This window comes from Nomascus leucogenys, chromosome 25, assembly GCF_006542625.1.
Source record: "Nomascus leucogenys isolate Asia chromosome 25, Asia_NLE_v1, whole genome shotgun sequence".
NCBI lineage: Eukaryota > Metazoa > Chordata > Mammalia > Primates > Hylobatidae > Nomascus > Nomascus leucogenys.
Window position 1 is genome coordinate 31,046,228 of NC_044405.1, and position 24,528 is coordinate 31,070,755.

Genomic DNA, 24,528 nt, shown 5'->3' on the forward strand with positions numbered 1-24,528 from the left:
TTTTGCCATAAAGGACATTATTGGAACAATTAGGCCTGCAGATTAGTATTTCATCAACATAATAATTCTGACTTACACTTGCACAAAAGAATACACCTGCTAAGAAATACTCAGGCAGTTAGAGGTACATCCTATCTGCAAATTCCTCTCCAATGGTTCAAGAAAGAATGGGCCTGGATCATGAGGAAGGACAGGTCATGAAGCTCTGAGGGTAGAGCCTGGATCATGAGGAAGGACAGGTCATGAAGCCCTGAGGGTAGAGCCTGGATCATGTGGAAGCACAGGTCATGAAGCCCTGAGGGTAGAGCCTGGATCATGAGGAAGGACAGGTCATGAACCCCTGAGGGTAGAGCCTGGATCATGAGGAAGGACAGGTCATGAAGCCCTGAGGGTAGAGCCTGGATCATGTGGGAGGACAGGTCATGAAGCCCTGAGGGTACAGCCTGGATCATGAGGAAGGACAGGTCATGAAACCCTGAGGGTAGAGCCTGGATCATGAGGAAGGACAGGTCATGAAGCCCTGAGGGTAGAGCCTGGATCATGAGGAAGGACAGGCAATGAAGCCCTGAGGGTAGAGCCTGGATCATGTGGAAGGACAGGTCATGAAGCCCTCAGGGTAGAGCCTGGATCACATGGAAAGACAGGCAATGAAGCCCTCAGGGTAGAGCCTGGATCATGAGGAAGGACAGGCAATGAAGCCCTCAGGGTAGAGCCTGGATCATGAGGAAGGACAGGTCATGAAGCCCTGAGGGTAGAGCCTGGATCATGCGGGAGGACAGGTCATGAAGTCCTCAGGGTAGAGCCTGGATCATGTGGGAGGACAGGCAATGAAGCCCTCAGGGTAGGGCCTCGATCATGAGGAAGGACAGGTCATGAAGCCCTGAGGGTAGAGCCTGGATCATGAGGAAGGACAGGCAATGAAGCCCTCAGGGTAGGGTGCCACCCACTAAAGAATCCTAGTCAGAGTAAACAGGAGCACTTTTCACTATTTTTGTAACTTTTCTATAAATTTGTGAATTTAGGGGAGAATTTAAGTCTGTGTAGTAAAATAGAATATTCCATATAAATAGTGTTAAAGTAACTGGCAACTCCAAACTGTATCTCAAAAACTCTCTAGGTAAGTTTAAAATCTTTTTTTTTTTTTTTTTTTTTGAGACGTTGTCTTGCACTCTTGCCCAGGCTGGAGTGCAGTGGCGCCATCTTGGCTCACTACAAGCTCCGCCTCCCGGGTTCACGCCATTCTCCTGCCTCAGCCTCCCGAGCAGCTAGGACTACAGACACCCGCCACCACACCCGGCTAATTTTTGTATTTTTAGTAGACGAGGTTTCACTGTGTTAGCCAGGATGGTCTCGATCTCCTGACCTTCTGATCCACCTGCCTCGGCCTCCCAAAGTGCTGGGATTACAGGCGTGAGCCATTGCGGCCGGCAAGTTTAAAATCTTAACATAAAAATCAGACTAATATATTTAACTATTTAAAAGTTTAAAACTTATGTTCATACTCCCTAAAGAGATAAAAAGAACAAAGAAATTGAGGGGAAAATATCTGTAACATAATACACAAATACTTACTGTGCTTCAAAATGAAAGAAAAAAGATCCTGGTGAAAATTTTAAAAATGGCTGGGTGTGGTGGCTCACTCTGTAATCCCAGCATTTGGGGAGGCAGAGGTGGGAGGATTGCTCGAGGCCAGGAGTTCAAGACCAGCCTGAGCAACATTTTAAAAATATGAAACATTTAAAAAATTAGCCATGGGTGATGGTATGCACCTGTAGTCCCAGCTACTCAGGAGGCTGAGGTGGGAGGATTGCTTGAGCCCAGGAGTTTGAGGCTGTGGTGAGCCATGATTTTGCTACTGCACTCCAGCCTGGGTAACAGAGTGAGACCCTGCTTCAAACAAATAAACAAAAAAAGAATGTTCTAGCTTGGAAGTCACCAAAGAAATGCAGAGGAAACCCGTGACTAAGTCACCAATGCTCCCCTGCGGGCCACATCCAGGACGCATTGTTCTACACAGTGACAACAGCTGACATGTGCTTCCCTGCGGCATCTCACACAATCCCACCACTCTGTGAGGCTGTACTCTTGCCCACCCAGGCAGGGAGAGAGATGAGCAGAGAAGTCACCAGGCCAGGTCAGACAGCCAGAAGGGGCAGGGATGGGGGCTGACCCAGGCAGGCGGACCCCAAGCCATGTGGCTCTAGGGAATAATAATGGTCATGAATAAATATTTAACAAGAAAATACCAGGTAAGGTTAAAATGGGGAAAAGCTAAAAAACAACAATGAAAACTGAAAAATAACCCAGAGGCTACTGAGTAAAAAGACACACACCTGTGCCATTACTGCTCGTGTTGGAGGAGTGCGCTCAATGGTGGGGCTTTTAGAAACCTCACCAGGCACAAAGTGGTCCAGGCGTGAAAGGGGCAGCAAGCCGCCATGGAAATGTGGAGACCAAACAGCAACAGCAGATTCTCCTTCAAGGGCGAGGAGGGGCGACTTAGCTTCTTCTTTGCACTTCTCTGTATTTTGCAAGTCTTGTTTGCAAAGAACCTGCTTTACTTTTATTACAGTGATTTTTAAAAGACGATCTATTTTTTAAAAGGCCAATTCTCTAAATGTGGCTGAGGACAACTCACGCCCACTTCACGCCGCAGAGCAGCATGGCCATGGCCAAGGGAAGACCCTGAACACAGTGCCCTCCTAGCTGCACCTGTGAAGCACAAGAAAACCCCTGCTCCATCCACGGCTTCCAAAAAAACCACACGAGAACATTCTCAGATTGTAAATGAAGCAGCATACTCCCACATAACTCATGGGCCTGAGAAGAACAGTAGAAACAGAAAACACTTTTAGTATCTGTGCTACCGCAGCAAGCACCAGAAAACACATTTAATTGAATGATATATCAAAACTCATTTATAGCCTCAAGTGTATATTTCAATAAAAGCCTGAAAATCAAATATCTAAGTATTCAAGTTAGAAAAATAAAGGAGAAAGAAAATAACAAAGGCCAGTGTGGTGGCTCACACCTGTAATCCCAGCACTTTGGGAGGCCAAGGAAGGCGGATCACCTGAGGTCAGGAGTTCAAGACCAGCTTGGCCAACATGGTAAAACCCTGTCTCTAATAAAAATACCAAAAAATTGGCCAGGCGTGGTGGTGAGCACCTGTAATCCCAGCTACTCAGGAGGCTGAGGCAGGAGAATCGCTTGAACCCAGGAGACGGAGGTTGCAGTGAACTGAGATCATGCCACTGCTCTCCAACCTGAGCAATAGAGCAAGAATCCGTCTCAAAAAAATTAAGAAAGAAAGAAAATAACAAACAATAGAAATTGATGAAACCAAAAATAAAGTCTCTTTAAAAACAGAATCAAAGACTAAGATTTTTTTTTTTCAAAAGATCAGTATAAGATTCTCAGAAGGAAGAAGAGGACGTCAACGTTGGGCTCAGAGCCATCCAAGAGGACACTGAACAACTTTGAGCGAATCTGTATAAAGCTGAGTGGAAACGGGAAGACTCCCCAGACTGATACAAAAATGGAAAATCTGGCCGGGCGCGGTGGCTCACGCTTGTAATCCCAGCACTTTGGGAGGCCGAGGCAGGCGGATCACGAGGTCAGGAGATCAAGACCACGGTGAAACCCCATCTCTACTAAAAAATACAAAAAATTAGCCGGGCGTGGTGGTGGGGCCTGTAGTCCCAGCTACTCGGAGAGGCTGAGGCAGGAGAATGGCGTGGACCTGGGAGGCGGAGCTTGCAGTGAGCCGAGATTGCGCCACTGCACTCCAGCCTGGGCGACAGAGTGAGACTCCGTCTCAAAAAAAAAAAAAAAAAAAAAAAAAAATGGAAAATCTGCTCAGTCCTATAAACTATTAAATAAATTACACCGCACTCCAGCCTGAGTGACAGAGCTAGAACCCATCTCAAAAAAAAAAAAAAAGAAAGAAAGAAATTGAACTTCTAATTTAAAACCTTTTCTGAAAGAAAATTCCAGGCCCAACTGGCATTTCCGGCAATTTTTCCCAAACATTTAGGGAAGAAAGATTATGAATATTACATAAATTCTTCCAAAGAGTATTTTAAAAGCACTTTCCAACTGCTTTTCTGAGTCCAGCATCATCTTAACAGGAAAACCTGACAAAAACATTAAAAAGAAAAAAAAAAAATTAAAGACCAGTGTCTCTTTTAACCAGAGTTGCTAAAATCCTAACAAAATATTCTTCAAATTGAATCTAGTAATATATAAAAAGGACAGTGCATTGTGACCAAGGTGAGTCTACACCAGGTTTAACAAAAGTAAAAAAATGTAATCGTAATAGGATAAAGAACCTACAAAAATCACATACCCTATAACGTACCCTCTAACACAGCAATGCCACTCCTAGGTACGTGACCACGAGAAATGGGTACCCAAGTGACCTCAAAAGATAAGTACAAGAGTGTTCACAGTAGACACTTCATAATAACCCAGACTGAAATCCTCCTGGGTGCTGAGAACAGGCAGCTGGATAGTGCAGCATCTGTGTTTAACCGAAGGCCCGAGGGAGAGAACGCTGCTGTTACCCGGGCCACCTGACTAACCGCAAGCAGGAGAGCAAGAGAAGGCAACATGAATTCCACACCTCAGGAGTCCACTTAGACAAGGTTCAAAGCGAGCAACAGAAACCCACGACCTGGCAGGCATGTGCGCGGCCCTGTCATCGGGAGGGCTGAGGGCTCTGGTGGCGTCACCATGTCTAATGCTGGCACTGTTCACTTCCTGTTTGCTTCAAGATCAACCTGTACACTTTTCTGAATACTTGCTACCCTTCAACAGAAAAGGTTACTTAAAAACCGCTACTGGGACACCGGTGGAGTTAGGTATGTGATGTCTTCTTAACATTATTAAAAGAGAGAGAAAATCCATTTTTGTATTATAATTGTGCTATTCTGAGCCCCTAACAGATATTTTGTATACTTTAGGGCATATGACTGGATTCCACAACATCTGAAGCCTCTTGCATGTTTCCATGAGTTTCGTTTCTGAGATGGGCCGCCAGGGGCCTGTGTTACAGAATGATGCATCTGGGTCTTGGCCCCCGACTTGGCAGCCCCCACACTGAGTGGCAGAGCATCCTGGGCTGAGGCCCTCCTTACCTGATCTCTGCTGCCCTGTGGTCCGGGAAATGCTTTTGGAAATACTGAAGTGCCTGCATCACGGCCGAGGTGCACTCCACATAGGTGTAGTCAATCATGATGTCCCCTGGGAAAGGGAGGGAAGAACCAAGTGTTGAGTTTCACCCTGGCTGCCCAGGGCCTGCAGCTCACGTGCTATCACAACAAGCAAGAGTGTTGCAGTGAGCCCGGGCCTGGACACTGCCTCCCTGACCAACCTCCAGAGCAAACACTGGCTGGCCCAGGACACACACCCGTGCTACGTGAGAGCAAAGATGAGGGGAATACAGCAGAAAGCTGCGACCCCACCCCAAAAAGCCATGTGTGATGTGGAGGGGACCAGGAAGGTGGGTATGTGAGGTGCCCAGAGGTGGACCAGGGCTGAGATCCTCCCCCAAGACCAGCACAGTGGCAACCATGCACACACAGCAGCCTACTGCCTATGGCATGGGTCCCCACAGTCCCCACAGACACCTCCCTGTAGGCGCTCTGGATGCACAGCAGCCTCCACAGAACACAAGCCCTGTGGACTGAGCAGGAACCAGCCCAGGCTGTAGATCTCACTGGAACCCTCCACTGTCCCCTAGGTCTGACGTGATGCCCTCCTATCCACAACACAAGGATCCTGCCACCCCCGGGGATGGAGGAGTGCAGAACAGCCTGGGCTGAGGGAGGGCTCCAGAAAGATCTGCCGGTGAACCTGGGCCCTTGCAGCCTCGGGCAAGGGGGAAAAGCTGGCCCCCAGGTTTGGGTACCGCAGTGCTGGCCGGCCACTCACCGAAGACCTCTGAGGGGTTCAGCAGCTCCAGCAAGTGCCCCCCACGCTTGGTCTCGTAGGTGGCGAACCCTCCATCGGGATTTCTCATGTTCAGCAGCTGAAATCACAGACCGCACCCCAGAATTCGCCCACGTGCTGAGCACACACAGGCGTCCAGGCCACAGCGGAACTCTCTAGAGGCAACACTAGGGCTGACAACCGACGGCGCAGGAACAGGGCGGAGAGCCGACTTCCACGTTAACCAAGCCCTCGGGTGCCCCAAAAAGCAGCTGCAACCTCATTCATCAGGGCCTCCATGCACAGCCACCAGGGAACATGCCCCCACACGTGCCCATGACTTAGAAACCAAGTGTGTGCTGCCAGAATAGGGCAGGGTCTCCACTGGGAAACACACACAAAAGCCAGATGTGCTGAAAGGATGTGGCACCAAAACCAACAAATTCCTTCCTCAGACACCCAGTGGAAACCACCAGAGAGAAACCTTGGGGGCCACACCGGCTCCCGCAAGTATCGGCGGCTGGGCTGGACACCAGCTCCGCAGTGCAGGGCCCTGTGCACACAGCCCAGCAAGGCCCCTAGGGGTCCAACCAGAGCTCACTGTTCTCCACACATAGACACCATCCAAGGACAAGCTCCTACGGCCTGGCCGGAGTGTGTGCTGGGCTGGAGCCCACAGGAGTGGAAGTGAGCACGCAGCTCATCTGCAGGACACGAGGTATGGACAGGGCTGCTGGGACCACAGCCTTACCACAGCCACAGCATCGCACAGCCGTTCTCGGGGGATGTGCTCGGTGACATAGGGACACTTCTCCTGCAGGAGCAGCACAGCCTTCAAGGCCTCAGCCGTGCAGTCAGAAACGATCCAGCCACAGTCCAGCGTACTGAAGGAGAAGCCACCCTGCAGAGCACAAGCCGTGACCCCAGGCTGAGGGTGTCCACACCCCAGTCCTCAGAACTTCCCCACAGCCGCACGCATCCCTCCCCACCACAGAGCACCCAGTGAGGGCAGGGGCCCATCCACCAAAGGTGTGGGTGCAGCCAGGGCCCCAAGCTGGGTACATCCAGACAGACCTCCAGATCCAGCACAGGGACCCTCAGGGGTGCAGCTCACACCCTCAACACCTGCAGATCTCACGACGGACAGGATGGGGCCCAGGTGCCCCTCACCCCCATTGTAAACAGGCAGCAGCAGCTGTGTCCATGCCTAATTTCAAGCCTGCACCTGTCGTCACAGCCCACACCGGCTCTGAGGTCTACTTCTTTCCTCTGCCTTCCCCGGACACACTGGCTACACTTTGGCTGTCCTTCTGAAGCCTGTGTGTGCCGTGACCACCAGAACCGCTCTGAGGCACGGCCGTGTGTGCAAGCCAACTGTGCCCCCATGTGCCAGGCAGCTCAGCAACATGAGGCATAAGCCCCTACGCCAGGCATCTACCGCAGCAGGACACCCAAAGACGCCAAGGGAGGAGTCCCCCAGGGAGGAGCCCCCCTTCAGAGGAAAGGACCCACCCTGCTGAGGGCGGCCTCCCCTGGGGGATGGGGCAAGGATGGGGCTGGCTCCCGCATACCTTGCGCGTCTGGCGGTAGTACTTCTGGTAGTCGGGAGGGTTATCTGGGACCTGGGCAGCATCGAGGGCAAATGTGGAAGCAGAGAACACGTCACCACAGGACGTCCCCATCTGGGACATCACTGAGACAGACTGGGCAGGAGTGGAGAGGCAGAACGTGCCTGGGAGCTTACTCTGCCGGCCACAGCGACCACTAGTGCTGCGAGGCGCCCGAGGGCCCGCACCTGTTCAGCTCACCACCCACAGCTGCTAGGAAACGTGACTGGCCAGCGAGGGCTGAAACCAGCCCAGACGGGACTGGGAGTCAGCACCTGACTTCCCTGTGATCTCCCCACTGGCCAGAAGGCAGGGAGGGGGCCCAGGTCTCTGCCGGCGTGCTCTGTGCCAGGGGCCCCCGCTGCCTCCTGAACAACCCCAGCTCCGTGGACCTCAGCTCCTGGGCTGCCTCTCTCACCTCAGTGAGAAGGGAAGAGGCCTGGAGTGCAGCAGGGTTCAGTCAGCCACCCCAAGTCCCCATCACCCAGGGCAAGTCCTAGGCAGGAGGCAGGAGCAGGAGCAGGCCGCCGTTGGGGCAGGCACAGCAGGACAATGCCCCTCCTCTGCTTGAGCCCAAGATGGGTGCCAGCCTTGGCCACACGGAGGCCAGGAAGACCCAGAAGCCCTGCAGAACAATGTCCTGGTGAGAGCTGAAGGGAGGGAGATGGGGCTGTGGGGCAGTGGTTCCAGGCAGAGGGACACTGGCTGAGGCTGTGGCCGGGATAGGGTGTGGGAGACATGGGAGGGCGCATGTATGGGATGACTGTGGCTGCAGACTGGGGTGCAGGCACGTGTGAGAGACACTGAGGTCAAACCAGGGGCTCGGGCAGGGTCTGTGGGCAGCTGATCTGGCAGGATGGACCGGGGCTTTTGCTGCAGTCTCAGGAGGGAAAGTCCACAGGCTGGCGTCACCTCCATGGGCAGAAGGTGCTTCAGAGACATGGAGGTGCCATGTAGGCTGTGCAGCTCAGGGTACACAGCCCCTGCCCGTGCCTGGCCCCTGCACACAGTGGCTCCAACATGAGCAGGACGCAGAAACTGCCAGCACCCCCAGCACCCTGCAGGCCTCAGAGAGCTGCCCCAGGTGAGGCCAGCCCGAGGAGGACTGGTAGATGGAGCGGGGGCTAGGGAGGGGATGGGAGGGTGGGGGTGACCTGAAACACCAGTGCAGGAAATAGGGCAGGGTGGAGGTGAGGTGGGCGCTTCTGCCTGCAGGAGCTCCCAGCCCTGATCCCCCTCTTCAGCCCCCTCAGAGCCCCAGGCACCGGCCTCACCTGCGAGAGCCTGAGGAACTCATGCGCCTTTTGTAGGCAGGACGAAAACTCGGGCCTGTGGTGCCCACCCGCCTGGAAGAGACAGCAGGACAGAGAGGCTCAGCTGCCCTTGCATGGCCAGCATGGCTGAGATGGTTTCCTGATGGTCGTGGCCACATCCTGCCCCCACTGGGAACCAGAATCAAACTGGCAGACGTCTCCAGAGAGTGCCAGGGTTTCTTGCTGCACTTACCTTTAAAGACAAAAAAGCAAAAGTCCATGAGATATGACTGAAGATGGAAGGGCGCAGAAGAGACCATTTATGGATGCCAGCACCCACCCGCCTGGCCAGCATCTATGCCCAGAGGGTCTCCAGCACCCTGCATGGGCAGGCCCTTTGTGTGGCCCAGCCCTCAGGGCTCTCCAGAAACACCTTCAGAATCCCACCGACCTCATTCCCACCAGCATAAAAATCCACTCTTGTTTTTCTCCAGTACTAGCTGGAGAATGCCCATAATAAACTGGAACAAAAAGTTCCAGTTCTTCTTTTTTTTTTTTTTTTTTGAGACAGAGTCTCGCTCTGTTGCCCAGGCTGAAGTGCAGTGGCACAATCTCAGCTCGCTGCACCCTCCACCTCCCAGCTTCAAGCAATTCTCTGCCTCAGCCTCCCAAGTAGCTGGGATTACAGGTGCCACCACCACGCTTGGCTAGTTTTTGTGTATTTTTAGTAGAGATGGGGTTTCACCATCTTGGCCAGGCTGGTCTTGAACTCCCAACCTCGTGATCCACCACCCCCACCAGCCTTTGGCCTCCCAAAGTGCTGGGATTACAGGTGTGAGCCACCGTGACTGGCCCGAGCAGTTCCAGTTCTAAGAAGAGCCTGGAGTCCCACTCCTGCCTGCACTCTCAGAAACAGCCTTCACCAGGCTCCCCTTCTCACACGGCCTCCAGCCCCTGCCCTCCCAAGGCCCCCCACCCAGCCCAACACCCAAGGCTGCTGGCCAAGGCCGCCCCCTCCACAGCACGACCATCTGAAGCCAGAGGCCAGGTCACTGGAAGTATCAAGGAGTGGCAAGTGTGTGGCCAGCAGTGCTGCCCTCAGGTGGATGCATGGGCTCACGTGCACAGGAAGGTCAGCTGAGGCTGAGAAAAGAGAAGGAGCCACGAACCTCAAGCAGAGCCTGGATGGCGAATGCGGTGTCCCAGATCTGTGAGCCGTTGGTGCCCTACACACAAAGGACGGTGTTACAGCAGCAGGTGCAGCCCCTCCCACTCCCAGCCACTGCCTCCAGGATGCAATGGGCGCCTGAGGGCCGGGTGTGGGGGCTCCCACCCAGCCAACACTCAGCCTCAGGCTCTGAGCCCTGGGCACCCCTCATGGCTGACAAGGGCCTCAGGGAAGGCTGAGCCCTGCAGGCAGACACAGGTCGGGGAGACTCGGAGAGCCCTCCCTTTCTTCATGGGCCACCAGGCAGGACAGTGTCCCTCTGAGGACACTTCTAGGACTGGACGATCCCTCAGAGGCTCCAGCACCTACACATAGAGCACCCAGCTGCTCTCACCCAATGACAGCGGCACACCTCAGACATGGTGACGCCTGGAAATGATCCCATTTCTTTTTTTTTTTTTGAAATGAAGTCTCGCTCTGTTGCCCAGGCTGGAGTGCAGTGGCGTGATCTCAGCTCACTGCAAGCTCCGCTTCCTGGGTTCACGCCATTCTCCTGCCTCAGCCTCCGGAGTAGCTGGGACTACAGGATCCTGCCAGCACGCCCAGCTAATTTTTTATTTTTTAGTAGCATCGGGGTTTCACCATGTTAGCCAGGATGGTCTCAATCTCCTGGCCTTGTGATCCACCCACCTTGGCCTCCCAAAGTGTAGGGATTACAGGCGTGAGCCACCGCACCCGGCCAATGACCCCCATTTCTGAGTACAACTGGAGGTGATGGGAATTCTGCACAGGGCTGGGAAGGCCCCACCTCAAATTTCACCCCGAGCTGGGCTCACAGGTACACAGTCTGGTCTCAGTTCAAAGGGCCGGTGACCAAACCCTAGTGAGACAGAGCTGGGCACTAACCAAGACAGACATGGGGACCGGGCGGGGGGTGGTGTGTGGCAGAGGACTACACTCAGGAACCATCATAAGTTTGTTGGGTGTGACAACCTCAGAGCAATTTTGTAAAAGCACAGACATCCTCATCAGCTTGAGGTGCACTGATGAGTCGGTGCTGCAGGAGGGCTGGACAGGGAGGGGCAGGGAGGCTAGGGCCTGCTCTAGGGCTTGTTACTCACCTCCACTTTGCATGTGTTTTGAAAACCTTTTCACAAAACACAGACAGTGTCTAGGGAGCCTCTGGGGAGCTCAAGGCCAGCTGGGTAAAAGCTTGTGGCTGGGGGCACCTGGCACCAAGGGTAGCCCTGGGGTGGGCAGTGCTGGGCCCATGTGTATCCATCCCAAATGTGACACCCAGGACACCTCTGGAGACTCCACATTTCCACCCTGAACCAGGTGGGGGACAGAAGACAGGCACCGCAGGGCGTGACCCTCCTTAGACCACAAGACACAGGGCAACACTGTCTGGGCTTCTGACACACACAAAGGGGCGCAGGCTCAGCCCAGTCGGACAGGACTGGGGTCTACAGGGCCCCCAGAGCCAGGACAGGACCAGGGTCAGCCAGGATCCACCAGCCTCCCCGCTCCTTGTGCTTGGTGCCCCTCATGACTGGGTTCCAGCCCACTCAGGCCAAGTCTGTGGGGAGCTCCCAGGCCCGGCCACACGCCACCACGGTCCTCCAGGCTCCTGTCCTGTCCACCCAGGACCTTAAGAAGAAGCCTCTTAAGAGTGCATGGAGGAGAAACCCTCACTAAGCAGAGCCACCTCCTGCCACAGTAACAAGATGAGAGCTTCCGCCGCTCCGGGTCTGTCGTTACACAGCTGAGCCCACTCGACCATCACGGCAAAAAGCAAACAGGACAGCTGCAGACAGACATTTGAGAACGGTGGGCACCCAAACAGAGACCGACGGCACCCACAGGGACACGGCCAGAGGCCTCGACTGACTCAGCCTCTAGTCACACGCTGCCGGGACCTGGTCCAGGAGTTACTTCTGAACCCCAAAGGAAAAATAATAAAGGGTAGACATGACTGCAAAGGAAGCAGGCAGCCGCAGTCCTGCAGCCCTTACCTGCATTTTCATGCCGTCAAGGCCCATCCTGTGAGGACAAAAAAGCCCAAGTCAGGTGCAAGGAGAAAGCTGGAAGCCCAGCTGGCTACCCAGACCCTGCACTCAGGAGGGTCCCAGAGAGGGCGTCTGTCCCCTCCCGAGGCCTGGCACTGGCCTGGATGCCACCCCAGCTGGGCTGCTGGGCTCCTGGGGGTGAGGGCCACACTCTATGGAAGACAGGACACACTCACCCAGAAGGGCCACACCCAAGGCAAGGGGCAGCGGGAGGCTCCCCCACCCCAGGCTGCGTCAGTCCTGCCGCCCTCGTGCAGTGCTGAGGGACCAGGGGAAGAGGCCTGCACAGCAGAAGCTTCGCACCGTGGGACAGCTCTGTGCCCTCCATGACAGGGGCCCCACCTCCAGGGCACAGTCCATGGCTGACAGGCTCCCCTTGTCCACAGGCCTCCCTGATGCCAACCTGAACCTGCCCTGCTACCTACCACCCCCTTCCTCACTCTACCTTCTGGGAACACCCCACGCTTCCACTGGGTGGCAAATCTTCCAATTCAAAGACAACCCTCAGTGGCTTCCACAAGCCCTGACACTGCTGGTTCCTGGTGGTATTCCCTGGCAGTATTCCCAGATGGCACCGTGGGGGCCCCCTCACTGGGACGCAGCCGGGGCTCAGATCCAGCCTTCGTGAGAGGCCCCACCAGCACATCCCAGCCACACTTACCAGAGATAGTCCGGGATTCTGGAGACGTGCTCCTGGAAGGCAGTGGAGGCGGGCCCGTCCACATACCAGCGCACAAGCATGTTGATGGTTTTCGAGATCTGCAGGAGAGACAGCCCTGTCAGGACTCTGCTCCAGACCCACAGCAGCCTCCAGGGACAAGGTCGTGTCCAGACCCACAGCAGCCCCCACGTACAAGGTCCTGTGCAGCTCACTCAGGGCCAGGACAGGGGCCTTCTGCTCTAACAGGCATTTCCTGAGCGAGGTTGGGCAACAACTGTGTCCCCAGGACCCGACTCAGAGGCAGTGTCGGCCGAGGCCACAGCCTGGCTTAGGGTGTGAGGAGGGAGCGGCACTCCATCAGGGAGAAGCGAGGGGTTCCAGGAGGAGCCAGGGGGCGTGGGCTACCAGGTGCCTTAGAAACAACACAGGGGACAGAGGACAGGGCCTGAGGGGCCCAGGAAGAGATGTGAAGACAGGACTGTAGCAGTAGGGACCACTTGCCCCCCTTCTTCCTCAGAACAGAATGTTCCAGAGGCCCCCAACTTTTTACTTACGGATCTCACAAGTCAAGATCCAATTGCAAGCATGTTTCTAATGCATCTAGTACAGATGTGTTCTACATGGGATTAAACCAAAACCCACAAAGAACCACATCACTGCTGAGCAGAAAACAAGGGACCCGCTGCAGGGTCAGTCAGGATCTGTGATTCACTGAGGTGGCATGAGGCCCAGAAAACCCGAGATGCAGTGTCAGGGTGGGACTCAGTGGCCCAGTGCCACCTGGGTATGTCCAGAGAACGCCCAAGCCAACCCACTACACCACAGCAGCTACGCACACAGCTATGGCACAGCCCAGGGCCTGCTGACTGTCAGGAGGCGGCCCTGCACCAGCACAGCCCGGGGATTGCACTCTCCAAGGTCACTGAACTGGCCACACCTGGCCCCCTGCAGGCCCCACAGAGGCGAGAGCTCCAAGTCCCTAGCTAGGCAGGAGGAATCAGGAGTGGAACCCAAGGACCCTGCTACCCCCACCCACCCTGGGCATGTATAAACCCCATGGGAGAATGGCGAATGATGAACAATTTGGGGAGAGGAATTCAGAGGGAACCAAGTGAGGAAAAGGCACCCCTCCCAGCTAGCCAGCTAGCCAGAAAGATCTCAGGGAGGGGCCTCCAGGAGAGAGTCCAGGCACACTGAGGACAAGAGCCGGTGGGGGATGGAAGGGAGGGTCGAGTGTGGTGGGGCGACTTCACTGAGCTGGGCGTGCAGGGGTCCAGGACAGAAGCCCTCAAACACTTGTGCGATCAGAGGGCCACCTCCCAAATGGAGGTGCACCAGGCTCCAGGAAACCCCACTCCTAGCTCACAGCCCGGCCGCCAGGACTTCACTTCCGGACCTCAACCCCCAGGGGCTGCAGTCAGAGGCCGGGCAGGGGCACTGACCGGGCCGATGCTGATGCTCTTGGTGAATCGGTCGTCCGCCACAATGTGTTCATACAGCTTCTGCACGGCCCGCTGCCGCAGGTGGGCACTGTGGTGGCGCTCATACAGGTTGAGGAGCGCTGCAGGGGACGGGGGCCAATGGATGCCAGACACCACGACACTGGCCTCAGCCTGGAGCCCCGTGCACCGCAGCACCTGGACTTGCCCTTCCCCAGGGTTCCCCCCTCCCACCCACCCCCGGGCCTGGTCTCTGAGCTCCTCCTTCCCTGCCCAGGAGGGGCTGCCCCACACCTCCTACCACACACCCTTGCACAGGGTGGACTCCTGAGAGTAGAAGACCAGCTGGTTCTCAGGGTGGAGGGGCAGGGCAATGAGATCCCGCCCCCTGGGGCCTGGCACAGAGGAGGTGGCCCAGTGCCGCTGGCAGGGGATGAGTGCGTGAATGAGTGGGCGACACCCGGACCCTGGGCTGCCCTGCCGGCCCCTCAGGAGGCACTCACCATATACCACACGCAGCAGCCAGCTGTGCGGCGTGTACAGCTCGTCGGGGGCCACGTTGTTCCTCTGCGCCAGCCAGTCAATGCTGGCGAAGTCCTCCACATAGAGCTCCTGGTGGGGGCAGTGCCTGAGCCCTGGGGCCTGGGGGCACCTGGTGGGCCTGGCTCAAACCAGGAGGGATGGCCTCCCACCACCTGCCCTCAGGGCCCTGGGCCAGTCCCTTCCTGGGTGGGGGTACCTCCAGCAACTGACCCCGAGAGCACATGAAGGCCCCCTATGGGAGGACGGCTCTGAGGAGCTCCCCAGCTCCATAAGCCCCAGGTCTGCCCAGAAGCTCATTTCCTCCCTCTGCCCCTCCTTCCTCCCCACGGCAGGCCTGATAAACATCCTGCACCTCAAACCTCGCCTCAGGCCTGCTTCCAGAGGACACAGTGCACATCTGCCTCCTGCATCCCTTGAGTCCTGGAAGTCCCCCCAGGAACCCTGGGCTACAGCTACTGACTGTCCCATAGCACAAGTCCCCTCTGGGCAGAGCTTGCTCACTGTTTATCACAGGATGGAGGAAGGTGGAGGCTCTGCTCTGATCACAGGGCCTCCAGGTGAGTGGACAGGTGTGCTTAGATTCCAGAAGCCCCAGGCCCTGTGGGTCCCAGCCCCAGAGGCCTTCGCTTTGTTCCCTGATGAGGTCCTACCTGGCGTAGGCTCTGGACCAGCGGGTCTTCTGCGGCACTCAGCCGAATGGCGTAGCAGTAGCTCATGGGCAGGTACACCTGCCGGCAGTGGCACCAGAGTGTGGAGGGGTGTGCCGGTGCCCAGTCAGGAAACAGCCTGGGGCAACGGCAGGAGTCAGTGGGAGACCCCAAGACTCAAGCCTGCCCCCTCCGCCAGCATCCATACCTCGGGCCCTTCCAAGCACGAACACCGGTGGATGGCTATTCCCCACCACGTCAGTGCATCTGCGGGCATTTCCCAACCATGCTCCTGAGGGGGACAGTTGAACCGTAGGTGCACCCTCCGAGGAGCTGCACCTCCTAGTTCGGTCAGCATTTTGCATCCTAAAACCAGGTGATGGAGCTCCTAAATGCTCAGGATTGTCTGTGGGCTTCTTAGCTACAACACACGTACCTTGGTAACATAAAACATCAACAATAGGGATATGGTGTGAGGGCCCCAGGGAACACTCTTGGCTATCTTTGCAACTTTTTCAGAAATTGGAAACTACTCCAAAATTTAAAGTTTACTTTTAAAAGTGTATTTAAGAAACTTTAGGAGGGGCACGGTGGCTCACGCCTGTAACCCTAGCACTTTGGGAGGCCGAGGCTGGTGGGTCACTTGAGGTCAGGAGTTTGAGACCAGACTGACCAACATGGCGAGACCCCATCTCTACTAAAAATACAAAAATAAGCCAGGCATGGTGGTGTGTGCCTCTAGTCCCAGCTACTCGGGAGGCTGAGGCAGGAGAATCGCTTGAACCCGGGAGGAGGGTGCAGTGAGCCAAGATTGTGCCACTGCACACAGCCTGGTGACAGAGCGAGACTCCATCTCAAAAAAAAAAAAAAAAAAAAAAGAGAGAAAGAAAAAAGAAACTGTAGGTCTGCGGAATCTCCCTAAGGCCTGGGTCTTTGCTCACTGGTCTGCTGACGTTAGCACAGCTCCACCAGCTTCCCAGGGTCTGTGCGTGCCTCATGGGTTTTCTCTACCCTTTCCCTGCTAGCCCCCATCCTTATGTGATGCCACAGGAGGGTGAGCAATGCTGAGCCTTCCCTGCTCCCTGACTGTGGCATCAGGCCTTGGCCCACTTTCACATCCACTTACTTAAAAGGGTGTTTTTGTTTTCACATTTTGGGTTACATTTCCAGCATTTGGGCAGCTGGAGTGATTCAGGTCTGTGGTCCTCCTTTCACCTCCCAACCCACCCTCCAAGCAACTCCAGTAAAGACAAGCAGCACCCTGGTGTGCCCATGCAGCAGCACTGACTGACGGCCCCACCAAGTGGGGCAGATGAGATGCCCTCACCAGCACCAGCGTGTGGAACCCACACCCCTCCTGCCCTGGCAGCTGTGCCAACTGCCATCTCAGTCCTTCTTCTGCCGCTCATTACGTACGGGTGAGGCGCAGAGTCCAGCGGGCATCTGAATGGCCCCAGGACACCTCCCAACCTATGTGCTCTATGGCCCACCTCAGGTAGCAGCACCCTACCCTGCCCCCTACTCTGGCAGCTCTGTCTACCCTCCCAGGGTGATCTCACCATCCCTGTGCCTCCCTGTCACCGCCCAAATTGGCTTCTGGGGTTAAGCCCCCAGCCTTTGTATCAGGACACTGCTGCTGTCCTTTCTTGAGTGGCCCCTTCACTTCCTGCCTCCCCTGACTTGACCCCTCCCCACCAAAGTCATCTAACACAGGGACCCCCAGCCCTGCTGACAGCTCTCTAGGGGAGATCCCTACCAGGGTTCCCACAGCACTCCAGGAAGCCAGCAGGGGCTCTGTGTGGTTCCAGGGTCTCATTCCCAAAATGCATAACGGGGTAAACTCATATGCATGAGTGTTTTCTGGGGAGATGTTCACTGCTTTCAATAGATAGCCATAAAATGTTACAAGACACTGGTTAAAGACACCAGATAAGGCTGGGTGCAGTGGCTCATGGCTCCCAGCACTTTGGGAGGCCAAGGCAGGCGGATCACCTGAGGTCAGGAGTTTGAGACCAGCCTGGCCAACATAGTGAAACCCTGTCTCTACTAAAAATACAACAATTAGCTGGGCACGGTGGTGGGTGCCTGTAGTCCTAGCTACTCAGGAGGCTGAGGCAGGAGAATCAAAATCATGCCACTGCACTCCAGCCTGAGCGACAGAGCTAGACTCTGTCTCAAAAGAAACAAAAAAAAAACACACACACCAGATAATAATTAATGTTGATTTTGCTGGGTATTTAAACAGTATGTGGTTCTGTTTAAAAAAAACAAACACTGATCTTTTTTTTTTTTTAAGACAGAGTCTCACTCTGTCGCCAGGCTGGAATGCGGTGGCACGATCTCGGCTCATTGCAACCTCTGCCTCCCAGGTTCAAGTGATTCTCCTGCCTCAGCCTCCCGAGTAGCTGGAAACTACAGGCACGAGCCGCCATGCCCAGCTAATTTTTGTATTTTTAATAGAGACGAGATTTCACCATGTTGGCCAGGATGGTCTCGATCCCTTGACCTCGTGATCTGCCCACCTCGGCCTCCCGAAGTGCTGGGATTACAGGCGTGAGCCACCTGGCCACAGACACTGATCTTTTAAAGGAACACACACTGAGTCCACAGGTGAGGTATCACGTTGGGACACACTTCACATTCACCAGCAAAGAAGACAAGCGCAGCAGCAGCAGCAGCACCACAGGATGCCCCTGTGCAGGCTGGGGGAGGGGCAGCCTCCTCCTACTTCTACAGATGCTCAGAGTCTTCCACAGCAAGAGGGAAGCCACCCAGCGCTGCCTGCAGCCTGACTCGGGGTACCTCCATCCATGGCACAGCCTCCTTCCTGCTCAGTTGGGAACCTCCCCCTTTCTGTATCCCTATAGGACTCAAGCTCGATCAGGGCCTCTGCTAGGAACCTAACTCCACCCACCCACAGAATGCCCACCCCTCTCTGCTGTCACAGCCTGCACCTGACCCACGGTCCCTGTCACTCTAGTCCTTGGGACAGCAGCAGCGACCCAACAACCAAATCAACAGCAGACATACCACATCTCTGGGAACAGGGTATTGAGGCCTTCCCAGCTGTAAACATTCAGGACAGCCAGCCAGAACTTCCCCCAGGAGGGGATGGCCACAGCACCACCTGAGGGGGGGAGAGAATAGGCCCATGTCATCTGCTTCCTGTCAGCAAAGCCTGCACTGCCTCTAGCTGGGAAGCTTCACCCTCTGGGAGTCACGTGTGCCCCTCTCCATGAGGCAAGGGCAGCCTCATGCAGATCTTGCAACCCCCATGTGCGAAGCAGGTTCCAGAGTGCTGAGAACTTGCCTGGATACACGGCCCCTAGGTGGAACCAGTGGCTTTCCTGGGAGTGAGTATGTCCAGCCCCAGGAGAGGTGTTTGCAACCCTTGGCCCCAGGAAGGAGCACATGAAGACAGCTACCTAGGAAGGTCCAGGGACACCTCAGTGCTCAGGTGAGCGAGGGGCCCAGGTGCACATGCGCCTGGAAAAGGCAAGGCGGGGAAGTGACAGGGCACACTCAGCCTCGCCCTCTGAGCCAAGCCTGAGCTGCCCCAGTCTGTGTCATCTCCACTTGGCAGACTGGTCCTGTATGGGAACAAAGACGACCCCAGACTCCAGAGTAGCTCCGGCACGCCGGCCGATGCCAGAGCCACTTCAGCAGCATGCAGTCCTGGCACAGCCACGCCATCTAAACACGCTTCTGAGGAGTCCCTGCTCCAAACCCCAAAAGGTATGCAAAAGGCAATAAAGACCCACAAAGCTACTAGGCAAAGTGCAGCCTAAACACGTTCCTTCACCAGGCAGGCGCCAGGAGTGTGGTGGGAACCAGACAGCAGCCTTGGGGACGCAGCATCAACGACACCAAAGGCTGACAGTGAACTGATGACAACAGTGACAAGCTCATGAAGAAAGAAGGCAGGATCTCATGGGAATGCGTAACAGGACACTCCACCTGGCATGGTAGGTCAGGAAGAGGTCCTCAAAGAAGGAACATGTAAAGTGTGAGCCAGTGGGGCAGGAGTGGAAGGTAAGAGGCTCCAGGTGAAGGAAGCAGTGCATGGCGAGCCCTGGGATAATAAGGGCCTCTGAGGAGCTGACAGGAGGCCCCTGTGCATGCGGCAGAGAGCAGGGCAGGTGGGACTGGCTACGGAAGGTCAGTGAAAGGCAGAGGATGCAGAGCTACAACATGAACTAGGTTTTCTTGGAGCAGCAGGAGCCATGGATTGATTCCCTTGGGCTGGAATTGCCCTCAGGGCCTACAGGCAAGAGGAGAGGTAGCCAGGCTGGGCTTGGAGAGGTAGCCAGGTGCTTGGAGAGGTAGACAGTTGGGGCTTGGAGAGGAAGATAGTTGGGGCTTGGAGAGGTAGCCAGGCCAGGGCTTGGAGAGGTGGACAGTTGGGGCCTGGAGAGGTAGCCAGGCCGGGGTTTGGAGACGTAGACAGTTGGGGCTTGGAGAGGTGGACAGCCTGGGGCTTGGAGAGGTGGACAGCCCGGGGCTTGGAGAGGTGGACAGCCCAGGGCTTGGGGAGGTAGCCAGACCAGGGCTTGGAGAGGTAGACAGTTGGGGCTTGGAGAGGTAGACGGCCAGCTTGGAAGGTGCAAGCTCCAGGGCTGCCCTCACCTGCAGCCAGGCTGCCTCCAGAAGGTGGACATATTAACACGCTTCATTTAAGTCTTTGCCAATTCAGGAAACAAACAGAATTACCTGGTTGTCTTAATTTGCTTGGCTTTTTTATTAAAGACAGGGTCTCACTCTGTCACCAAGGCTAGAGTGCAGTAGTACAAGCAGCTCACTGCAACCCAGAACTCCTGGGCTCAAGTGATCCTCCTGCCTTATTAGCCTCCAAGTAGCTGGGACTACAGGTGCATATCATCACACCTGGCTAATATTTTATTGTTTTTGTAGAGACCGGGTCTCACTATGTTGCCCAGGCTGGCCTGGAACTCCTAGGTTGAAGTGGTCCTTCTACCTCAGTCTCCCAAAGTGCTGGAATTGCAGGCATGAGCCACTGTGCCTGGCTCTTAATTTGCTTTTTTAAAAAATGATGCCTAGGTTAAACAGTGTCTGCCTACTTCTGCTTTGACAAATTCCCTGCTCATGTGCTTTGCCCATTGTTTCAGCTGCAAGTGCATCTTTCTGTATCTCGTTTGTGAGAGTTCATTATCGAGTTGACATGAACCCCTGGCCCAGCACATGCTGCACAGGCCGTACCTTTCTTGTGAAGAATGTTCCGGGCTCGTACCAGGTCAGGATCGTCAGGCCCAACACCCAGAATTCTGAGAGACACATAGTTGAGCGCAGTCCCAAACACGGTGGACTTATCCTCAATGTGCCTACAGAAGCAGAGGACAGGTGAGAAACCGGTATCTGTCCTTACTTCTAAGAAATGAAGTAAAACTTTCTGTGGAGTTTCCTCGGAAAACTAAGAATGCTAAAATGCCTTAACCTGACCTAACATGCCAACACAGGAGACCCCTGAGCCGCCACTCTGCAGTACGAATTCATGCACCTCCCATGACAACCGAGCCCCCCACTCCTTCCTCACCGACCCGCCTGCTCTACACCTTCCCACGCCTGAGTCAACACTTCTAGCCCAAGGGCGGTCCACTTTGGGCTACGGCTCTGCTCCCAAAGTGTGTGCCACATGGCAGAAAGCTGTCAGGCCCTGTCTCCACTTGCTGCCAGCCCAGAGTCAAGGGCACTTTTCTTCTGCCTTAAGTGATAACAGACTGACAGTTGTCACATGTGGGTCTCAAGAGTGTCCTAACAGCCACAAAACCCATTTAACAAAAGACATGAAGCCGAGGCCCCACCTGCACAGCCTTCAGCCCACTCCTCTCCTGCTAGTCTCTCCCCAACCCACCCCACGCCCACAGCTGCAATCACTCCTAACCCCTTGGCAGCTGCCTGGAAACCCAAGCATCTCCTACATCATGAGAACACACACATGCACATGTGCAGTGACACAGGGGCAGGCACACTCACAGGCCCCAGCCACCGTCGGGGAGCTGCACTGACCGCAGGTACCGCACAATCTCTTCTCTGTATCCGGCTGGCAGAGGGATGCGAGCCACGTGGCAAGTGATCAGGAGGCCTGTGTGGCAGGAGAGATGTTCCTCGCTGGGGGCACGTGGTCATCACTGCTAAGACCAGGCCCCTTTCCTCCTGAGCACCTCACTCCAGCAGGGAGCTACCTCCTTCTCATAAAAACACCCCCTGGAAAGGCCATTCCTCCCAGGCCCCCATGGGGAACTTTGGGAACAGGGCCAGAGAGAACGTCAGCCACAGCACAGGCAATGCTCCCTTCCTAAGGCCTGCAGAGCCCACTCAGCCACGCCTGGCTCCCATGACCATCTGGGTCAGAGAAAGACCAAACACTGCACAGCACCTCAGGAAGGTCTCCCCCAAGTGCCCTGAAGGTCCAAAAGGAACCAGCATTTTAGATCAGTGGGCCTTCCATGAGGGGAGACCGTTGGTCTTGCTTTAACATCTGCTGGGAAGAAAAATACAAAATTGGTCGCCCTTGCATGTGGTAATACCTATTTACTTATTTATATTTTTCTGTTTCATAAATTTTTTACAAGCATATGCCGCTTTGCAAATGTCAGGGGGGAGGGAGAGACAATAAATATTATCCACTAAGAACCTTCTGTCCCCAGCCTGGTCCTCTCAGGCATGGTGGTCACAGGCCACCCTCCACCTCCACTCCCCATGCTTGGTTCCATCAGCCACATGCCCCCAGAGCCTGGCACGGGACAGGTCTCAGGGCAGACCCCAGCCACATGTACCATGGAATGAATACCTGACTCTCGCTTAGAGCATCAGAAGCCCTAGTGTTCAAACCATCCGGACATGCCCCGGAAGAAGGGCAGATAGACTCAGAGACAGCGCACAGGGTCACATAAAATGAGCCATCCCACACAAGCCCATCTCTTTCCTAACAGTTATAATGCTGTTAGGACGCAGAAATGTGCAGAGAGGAGCAGAGCCAGCATCTTCCTGATTTTACAGGCAAGGAAACTGAGGCTCAGCCAGTAAATGGTGGGGCTAGGATGTCAGACCCGACTCAGTGTTCACCAGAGTGCTGCCCAATGCCGCACAGGCCACAGTAGATGGGAGCTGTCTACACAGCATCATGGACCAAGAGCATTTTCCGAAGTCCATAAAGAGGGAAGAAAAGCTCCAACTCAGCCAGGTGTGGTGGCTCACGCCTGTAATCCCAGAACTTTGGGAGGCTGAGGGGGGCGGATCACGAGGTCAGGAGTTCGAGACCAGCCTGATCAACATGGTGAAACCCCGTCTCTACCAAAAATACAAAAATTAGCCAGGCATGGTGGCACATGGCTGTAATCCCAGCTACTCGGGAGGCTGTGGGTGGCAAGCCACCTTGGTGCCAAGGCAAGAGACCGAGGGCACGGGCTGTTCCAGTATAATAAAATATATAAAACAACAAAAGTTATACTAGTTCTAGATCATACATATGATTATATATGAATATCATTAATCATTAGTTTGTAGCAATTACTCTTTATTCCAATATCATAATAATCTTGGCTCTACAATCATAACCTAGGAAAAACCAGGCCATACAGAGATAGGAGCTAAAGGGACATAGTGAGAAGTGACCAGAAGACAAGAGTGTGAGCCTTCTGTTACGCCTGGACAGGGCCACCAGAGGGCTCCTTGGTCTAGCAGTAACGCCAGCGTCTGGGAAGACGCCTGTTGCCAAGCGGACCCAACCGTGGTCTAGTGGTAGCATCAGTGTCGAGGAAAAACACTCGCTACTTAGGAAAGGGAGTCTCCCTTTCCCCGGGGCGGCGTGGGGGGGGGGGGGCGCGGTTTAGAGAAGACTCTACTCCTCCACCTCCTGTGGAGGGCCTGACACCAGTCAGGCTTGCCCATAGTTATCTGGAGGCCTAGCCGTCTCCCTGTGATGCTGCGCTTCAGTGGTCATGCTGTTAGTCCACTTTCATGTTCCATCCTGTACACCTGGCTCTGCCTTTTAGATAACACTAGCAAAATTAGTGAAAGTACTAAAAGTCTCTAATATGGAGAAATAATGGCATAAGCTGTCTCTCTCTCTCCCTCTCTCTGCCTCGGCTGCCAGGCAGGGAAGGGCCCCCTGTCCAGTGGACACGTGACCCATGTGACCTTACCTATCATTGGAGATGGCTCACACTCCTTACCCTGCCCCTTTGTCTTGTATCCAATAAATATCAGCGCAGCCTGGCATTCGGGGCCACTACCAGTCTCTGCGTCTTGGTGGTAGTGGTCCCCCAGGCCCAGCTGTCTTTCCTTTTATCTCTGTCTTGTGTCTTTATTTCTACAATCTCTTGTCTCCGCACACGGGGAGAAAAACCCACCGACCCTGTGGGGCTGGACCCTACAGGAGGCTGAGGCAGGAGAATTGCCTGGACCCAGGAGGCGGAGGCTGCAATGAGTCAAAATCGCGCCCATTGCACTCCAGCCTGGGGAACAAAAGTGAAACGCTGCTCAAAACAAAAACAAAAACAAAAACAAAAACAAAAACACTCCAACTCACAGCCAGCCCACAGGAAGGGTCCCAGCCAGCTAAGCCCAGAGCCAAAGCAGCAAGAACAAACAACACAGTAATCCCCACTGACCAAGCAGCACTGCGAGCCTGACACTGTGCACATAACCAAACCTGATTCCAATCCTGTCACAGATGAGGCTACAGAGGCAAAGTGGGGCTGACCCATCTCCTGACCAACTCTATGTCATTGCCTTACCATGAGCCCTGGGAACAGTCTAAACAGGCCCTGATGGGGCCAAGGGAAGAAGAGCACCTTGACTTCCCCTAAGGACAGGCCCTCAAATCCCAGGACAGAAAAACTCAATGCTATACAGTCCAGGTGGCAGCAAGGCTAGAAGTCAAAGCAGAGATGGGGAGCCCGGTGCTCCTCCTGCTAGTCTGGTTACCTGGAATAAATGTGCCTCAGCTTCCTAATGTATCGCATTAGGCTTATTCTAAGGACTAAAAGAAGAACAGGCCTTGAGCAGGGCTTGGCCTACAGTAAACACCATGAAACTGTTTTTAACATTAAAGGCCAACTCTTCCCAAACTAACATATAAGCCTATTGCAACTTCATTTCAAGTCTGGGACAGAATCAGGATAAAGGCAATTTGGATGAGTAAATGAATAGACACAGGTAAGAGATGTTTTAAAAAGAAAGGCAGCAAAG

General features: G+C 54.7%; 1 protein-coding gene across 3 annotated transcripts in view; it reads right to left on the bottom strand.

Annotated features, from left to right (window-relative positions):
- The window catches only part of LSS (lanosterol synthase), a 36,058-nt gene that overhangs the window by 9,507 nt on the left and 2,023 nt on the right, over window positions 1–24,528 (bottom strand). Inside the window, exons 4-17 of one of the 3 annotated variants that reach the window (XM_030806083.1) lie at window positions 21,343–21,418; window positions 20,536–20,657; window positions 18,349–18,445; window positions 15,322–15,457; window positions 14,632–14,740; window positions 14,132–14,250; window positions 12,690–12,787; window positions 11,975–12,002; window positions 9,961–10,017; window positions 8,813–8,884; window positions 7,503–7,553; window positions 6,683–6,832; window positions 5,935–6,031; window positions 5,139–5,244 (exon numbers count right to left, since the gene is read on the bottom strand). In XM_030806083.1, the coding sequence (XP_030661943.1) occupies window positions 5,139–5,244; window positions 5,935–6,031; window positions 6,683–6,832; window positions 7,503–7,553; window positions 8,813–8,884; window positions 9,961–10,017; window positions 11,975–12,002; window positions 12,690–12,787; window positions 14,132–14,250; window positions 14,632–14,740; window positions 15,322–15,457; window positions 18,349–18,445; window positions 20,536–20,657; window positions 21,343–21,418 (1,318 nt within the window). Of the gene's footprint in view, window positions 1–5,138; window positions 5,245–5,934; window positions 6,032–6,682; window positions 6,833–7,502; window positions 7,554–8,812; window positions 8,885–9,960; window positions 10,018–11,974; window positions 12,003–12,689; window positions 12,788–14,131; window positions 14,251–14,631; window positions 14,741–15,321; window positions 15,458–18,348; window positions 18,446–20,535; window positions 20,658–21,309; window positions 21,419–24,528 lie in introns of all 3 variants that reach the window. The other 2 variants (XM_030806082.1, XM_030806084.1) reach the window with 2 other exon arrangements.